General features: G+C 46.8%; 2 protein-coding genes across 2 annotated transcripts in view; both read right to left on the bottom strand.

Annotated features, from left to right (window-relative positions):
* The window catches only part of LOC137794163 (tubulin alpha-1A chain-like), a 2,209-nt gene extending 1,167 nt beyond the window's left edge, over positions 1 to 1,042 (bottom strand). Inside the window, exons 1-4 of the mRNA XM_068590836.1 lie at positions 962 to 1,042; positions 401 to 623; positions 154 to 302; positions 1 to 73 (exon numbers count right to left, since the gene is read on the bottom strand). The exon at positions 1 to 73 is cut by the window's left edge and continues 1,167 nt beyond it. Of these exons, the coding sequence (XP_068446937.1) occupies positions 1 to 73; positions 154 to 302; positions 401 to 623; positions 962 to 964 (448 nt within the window). The 5' untranslated portion in view covers positions 965 to 1,042. The remainder of the gene's footprint in view (positions 74 to 153; positions 303 to 400; positions 624 to 961) is intronic.
* Positions 1,043 to 2,600: 1,558 nt separating this feature from the next.
* On the bottom strand, positions 2,601 to 4,234 carry LOC137794167 (tubulin alpha-1A chain-like). The gene is made up of 4 exons (XM_068590840.1): positions 4,208 to 4,234; positions 3,906 to 4,128; positions 3,677 to 3,825; positions 2,601 to 3,596 (listed from the first exon to the last, which is right to left on the bottom strand). Exons 1-4 carry the CDS (start codon positions 4,208 to 4,210, stop codon positions 2,616 to 2,618), a joined length of 1,356 nt encoding a protein of 451 aa, XP_068446941.1. The 5' UTR covers positions 4,211 to 4,234; the 3' UTR covers positions 2,601 to 2,615.
* Positions 4,235 to 6,629: the final 2,395 nt, after the last annotated feature.

Raw genomic sequence — 6,629 nt, 5'->3', positions numbered from 1 at the left:
TGAAGCCAGAGCCGGTTCCTCCTCCAAAGGAGTGGAAGATGAGGAACCCTTGGAGTCCTGTGCACTGGTCAGCCTGCAGGGAAACAATTCATCTTCACTCTGTGACCCCATGACACCTGAAATGAACTGTGAAGTTCTCGCAGGTCAACTCACCAGTTTACGAATCCTGTCGAGAACCAGGTCGATGATCTCCTTGCCGATGGTGTAGTGACCGCGGGCGTAGTTGTTGGCTGCATCTTCCTTTCCAGTGATCAGCTGCTCAGGATGGAACAGCTGGCGGTAGGTTCCTGTACGGACCTCATCTGCAATTGCAAGAAATGCACAATAAAATCATTCAATAAATCCAATTTATTGTTGAAAGACCTATTCCAATAGTTTTGTATTCTACATTTAATCTCACCTATGACTGTTGGCTCCAGGTCCACAAAGACGGCTCTGGGAACATGTTTTCCTGCTCCGGTTTCACTGAAGAAGGTATTGAAGGAGTCGTCCCCTCCTCCAATGGTCTTGTCGCTGGGCATCTGACCGTCCGGCTGGATGCCGTGCTCCAGGCAGTAGAGCTCCCAGCATGCATTGCCTATCTGAGCTCCAGCTTGGCCGACATGGACGGAGATACATTCACGCTGCAGGAGCAAGTGGTTCAGACGTCAAGAACTTCTCGCATACCATTTTTAAAACAAAGAAATAAGAGAAACCAATAATCAGTGACTGTATTGATAATCAATTTGCAGCTCCAGCATCTAACATGTCTTTTACTTTTTACACTAAACAGAAAGAGCTGCTTTGTTTCATTTTCTCTATTACTAATGACCTTTTCAGACATTACAGCCCAACAGAGACTATTGCATAACACACAGTGCATTAATATACAACTAATACGTCTTCCTCAGGTGTTTTTTACATAACTCATGTAAAATTGGCTCAATTGTGGCACCTAAACATAAAATAAAAAGATTCTCACCATGTTTTCGTTGCTCGTAGCGGTCCCTTGTTCACCTGAGATGAGTGGCTGGGGATGTTGTGTCAGTTACAAGTGCAGCAGAGCTGCTTTATAGCGCAGCATCACCAGGCAACCATCTGGCATGTTGTGGTAACTGGAGGAGCTGGAGAAGCAAACACCAACTTCTTTGAGGAAAGATGAGGAGGAAGAGCAGAAAAAAAGAAAAAGAAAATCAGCCGATGTGCTCCCCTGCTCGGATGGAAGGAACAACGGCTGTTTGGACACGGATGAGTAGCAACCAACAAAGACAGTGGCTGTGAAATATGAACCGTAACTGTCCGCCTTCTCCTCGAGTTTCACATTTTAGATTTAGTTGTTGCAGTGAAGGCGAGGGCTTAAAGTTACCCACACATGCGGTTTATTTGCCTGCTGTTGGGTCAAACTCATGACCTCTCAGTTACAAGTTACAAGTAAAACATTCTCATGGAGCACCGTTTAAATTAAAATGCAAAAACTGTTGTAAACATGGCTCTTTTTGAGCCTCCTTTTTCTTTACCCGCAGAATGAAGAAAGCAGATGACTCCCGAAAATAAAGCTGAATAGACTTTTGTTACGGAGAACAGTTGCATCATAAATTTGGCTCAGATTCATTTGCAATGCAAAAGAAACAGACCGCCTGCTGGGGATGACGTTAGAGAATACAGCTCTCGAGGGCAGGGGATGTTTGGTATCCAAGTTTCTTTTTCAGCAGGTTACAAAGCATCAATGTGTGGTATGGATATTTCAGAGGTTTATTACACCCAAGAAAGGGATGCATGCAATGCTTAAAGCGAGATTAACAAAGGATTATGAGTTCTGCCTCTGGAATTTCCCTCAAGAGCTTTCAATGTTGTTTTCAAAGACCTTCTCCAACTACTGAATGGTCAATCGAACTTCAGAAAGCTGACTGTGGCTCAGTGGTTAACATGCCTGTCTTTCAATCAGTGGTTAGAGCCCCGGCTGTGCTCGGCCTTGTCGTTGTGTCCTTGAGCAAGACACTTAACCCTGATTCGCTGCCCGTTGCTGTGTCGAGGGTGTATAGAGCAAACATGTCAATCGCTTTAGATAAAGCGTCAGCTAAATGTAATGAATAAAAACATTTTCAATGACGGCCTTGGTGCCGTCTCCTTGCTCACGAGAGAGAAATCCTAGTTCGTGACAAAAACGACTGTGTTGTGATCTATTGTTTGAGATGAAAGGGCTGTTATATGTTTCACCTCCGGGTCTGAAGGTAACCCTGGAGACGTAATAACACACTGCTTGCCTCTGCCAAGGTTGGGCTGCCTGAACTCGCTCACAAGTAGTTTCCCTAGTTACTTTGTTCTCAGGTCTGTTTGACCTTGGAGGGCAGCTGACAGAGAGAACAGGCATCGTAACAGAGAGGTCGGGGGAGAAACTACTCGTCAGCACATAATAGGGCGGTGGTGGTTGCAACATTCCTGCTCGGCTTCTTATGAAACAAGAGAAAATTTCTTACCTTTTCTCTGAGTTTTTAGGACAAAATAAAACACACAAATACTTTACAGTTTTTCTTTATTTCATATCCTTGCTTTGAAGTATTCTTTCAGTCTGGTGACAACTGTGATACAACTGTGGCTTGGTTTTGTAAATACATGTAACACCTGGCTTTAAGCTATTAGTATTCCTCCCCTTCCTCTCCTTCCTCCTCCCCGATGCTGTCAGTGCCCACCTCCTCGTAATCCTTCTCCAGGGCGGCCATGTCCTCTCTGGCCTCGGAGAACTCCCCTTCCTCCATCCCCTCCCCGACGTACCAGTGGACGAAGGCCCGCTTGGCGTACATCAGGTCGAACTTGTGGTCGAGCCGGGCCCAGGCCTCTGCGATGGCGGTGGTGTTGCTCAGCATGCACACGGCCCTCTGCACCTTGGCCAGGTCTCCTCCGGGCACCACGGTGGGCGGCTGGTAGTTGATGCCCACCTTGAAGCCGGTGGGGCACCAGTCCACAAACTGGATGGTGCGTTTGGTCTTGATGGTGGCGATGGCGGAGTTGACGTCTTTGGGCACCACGTCTCCTCGGTACAGCAGGCAGCAGGCCATGTATTTACCGTGGCGGGGGTCGCACTTCACCATCTGGTTGGCGGGCTCGAAGCAGGCGTTGGTGATCTCGGCTACTGACAGCTGCTCGTGGTACGCCTTCTCTGCCGAGATAACCGGGGCGTAGGTGGCCAGGGGGAAGTGGATGCGGGGGTAGGGCACCAGGTTGGTCTGGAACTCCGTCAGGTCCACGTTCAGGGCGCCGTCGAAGCGCAGGGAGGCCGTGATGGAGGACACGATCTGTCCGATCAGCCGGTTCAGGTTGGTGTAGGTGGGGCGCTCGATGTCCAGGTTCCTGCGGCAGATGTCGTAGATGGCCTCGTTGTCCACCATGAAGGCGCAGTCGGAGTGCTCCAGGGTGGTGTGGGTGGTCAGGATGGCGTTGTAGGGCTCCACCACGGCCGTGGACACCTGCGGCGCTGGATAGATGGCAAACTCCAGCTTGGACTTCTTGCCATAGTCGACGGAGAGACGCTCCATCAGCAGAGAGGTGAAGCCAGAGCCGGTTCCTCCTCCAAAGGAGTGGAAGATGAGGAACCCTTGGAGTCCTGTGCACTGGTCAGCCTGCAGGGAAACAATTCATCTTCACTCTGTGACCCCATGACACCTGAAGTGAACTGGGAAGTTTTTCCAGGTCAACTCACCAGTTTGCGTGTCCTGTCGAGAACCAGGTCGATGATCTCCTTGCCGATGGTGTAGTGACCGCGGGCGTAGTTGTTGGCTGCATCTTCCTTTCCAGTGATCAGCTGCTCAGGATGGAACAGCTGGCGGTAGGTTCCTGTACGGACCTCATCTGCAATCATGAAACACTTGAGATATAATCATTAGCTCTCACATCCTGTTAAACTTTGCATGAGGAAATACTTATCTCACCTATGACTGTTGGCTCCAGGTCCACAAAGACGGCTCTGGGAACATGTTTTCCGGCTCCGGTTTCACTGAAGAAGGTGTTGAAGGAGTCGTCTCCTCCACCGATGGTCTTGTCGCTGGGCATCTGACCGTCGGGCTGGATACCGTGCTCCAGACAGTAGAGCTCCCAGCATGCATTGCCCATTTGAACGCCGGCTTGACCGACATGGATAGAGAGGCACTCGCGCTGGAGGAGCACAACAAACAGAGGTCAGGTTTACAGATTCACACATTGGGATATTTTTGCATGAAACCGTGAAGCTTACCATGATTATAAAGTCCTGGTGCTGACGTTGAGGGTCTGCAGTGGAAATGTGCTGTTGGTTGATGCTAAGTCTTCTCTGGTACTTATAGTTCCTCCAAACTCTGGGAACTATGGTAACAAGCTTTGTTGTCCGGGGTTAACTAGGTTAATCATTCAGCTGCTCCGCCACACATCAGTAACCCTCTGTGCAGCTCGAAGGTAATGTGTAACCACTAACCCCCTCATCGGTCTGGCATGTAGACCTCAATAAAGCCACAAGAAAAGCAAACAGAGCATTTTTTTGTTTCATGGCTCTGCACGGAGACACATAAACTGATGTTGACACTATAGTCAAAGAGATTCAGGGACATACAGAAATATTTGTGCCCAGAATGTCTTGTGTACAATGAGCCAGGGAAAACAAGTGTGTAGATGGATGGATAGATATATGTACTTTACTATTATTATTTTTGTCAAAGTAGCTTGTTGCAACTCAGTTATACAAGTAAAACATGGAGCTTGCTCCAGTTGTCTGATGTCAGACTGAATGGAAGACAATGGAGATGTGTTGGACAACGAAGAACAAAAGAAAAAAGTTATTATAAAGTAGAGAGCATCTGTTTATTGCTCTATAAATACATTAAGATAGAAACAATATTATGTCTCTCTCCGGACGTTCTCGTCTTGCTATTAGATTTGTAGTATTTTTGTTACAAAGGCTTTTTTTGACAAGTGTAAGTGCTGGCTGTCAGCGGGATTAGTCCGGTTGCTTGTGAGCGAGCAACATGAGTCACCTAAAAGAGCAAGACGAGAGCGTCCGGAGAGAGACTTTTGATCATATTTTTGTCCTATTTACATGAAAAAGAGTGAAATAGTGATACTTTAAACTAAGTATGTCAAAATGAAAAGTCAAAAAAAAGTATTTTTAACAAAAATACCTCAAATCTAGTAAAAAGATAAGAGTGTCCATTTTGATCATATTATTGTTACCATGGAAGGTGCCACAGCAGCTCTCATCACGAAACCATGCAGGTGTACTGTGATGAATAGCTCAGAGTGATGGGTGTAGGATTGGAACCCAGGAGGTTGTGGGTTTGAATCTCATGAGGCCCATCTTGTTTTAAGGTGTGTTAACCACACAAGAAGTCAAATACAGCAAGAAATCACACAGGTGTACCGTGAAGAATAGCTCAGAGTGATGGGTGTAAGATTAGAACCCAAGATGATGTTGGTTCAAAACCTTAAAAGTACTTTAAGTTTTGAGGGCTGACATGCAATGACAAAGTCACATATGCAAAGGGAAGTGTTTCAAGCATTAAAGGACTGGTAGTGCAGTCATGATTGCACTTGGAATATCTGCTGTAACCACAGTCTATACCTGCAGGTTCAAATCCCACTCACAGCCAAGTCTCTGGTGTTCTGCTGTTTTGGACCTATGTAGGCAGGGTGAGGAGAAAAGTTAAGTGCTAACTCACTGGGTTCAAATCCCAATCATTGGTACTTAAAGAGATTAGAAGTCACAAGCCGGAAGGCGCCTTTAGCACAGCTCGATCAGTGTTCATCCTGCAACCGCTGTGTTGCTGGTTCAAGACCCAGCTGAGTCCCCAATGTCCCAGGCACCCACCCCAGAATGGGCCCCTGGTCAACATATTTGTCACATGAGCACCAAGCAGACCCCCAGGAACAAGGCACCAGACCCCCAACCATGTGTCAAGCAGCATGTGCCACAGGTGCAGCCAGCACCTGTGGCACATGCTGCAAGAGTGATCAGTCCAGTTGGCTGCCTGCAACCAGCGCCATAGGCGCTGGTTGCAGCCAAGCTGCAATCATGATCAAGTGTGATCATGTTTAAGCTAAGTGTGTCACCTTATAGTCATACAGAATAAGTGTAAAAAAATATTATATTGGTGAACAGCTCAGCATTGAACACACAACATTGCAGTTCCAGGTCCAACACTGATACCACTGTGCTAAAGACCCAATGCAGTTTATCTGTGAATGACATTAAACGAGTGACACAAGAGGGACCGTGAAAAGCAAAATAAATTGCCATCTGGGAATCGAACACAGGACTCTGTGTTAGCAAGACTCCAACTATAGCAGTACACTACAGAGATCACTGGATGAAATTCAACACTTAGACTAACTTTGTACTTGACTTTTGTTGTGGTTAACGCCTCAAAACAAGATGAGCTTTATGAGGCTTATACCCACAACCTCCTGGGTTCTGGTCCTACACCCATCACTCTGAGCCATTCATCACAGTACACCTGCATGGTTTCTTGCTGTATTTGACTTCTAGTGTGGTTAACACACAAGGATACAGCTGAGTGACGCCTTGGACCTTCTTTTGTGTAAACAATAAGATATTACACTATTGATGAAACTCTTCATATATCTGGAAGGTAAAAGTTGTGCAGAAGTTAGAAGGACACGTGTTGTTT

The sequence above is a fragment of the Clinocottus analis genome, unplaced genomic scaffold, assembly GCF_023055335.1.
Source record: "Clinocottus analis isolate CAN_PGR_092001 unplaced genomic scaffold, fCliAna1.0.p SCAF_24, whole genome shotgun sequence".
Taxonomy (NCBI): Eukaryota; Metazoa; Chordata; class Actinopteri; order Perciformes; family Cottidae; genus Clinocottus; species Clinocottus analis.
Note: the sequence above shows the minus strand (reverse complement) of the source record. Positions and strands in the feature narration are given on the sequence as shown.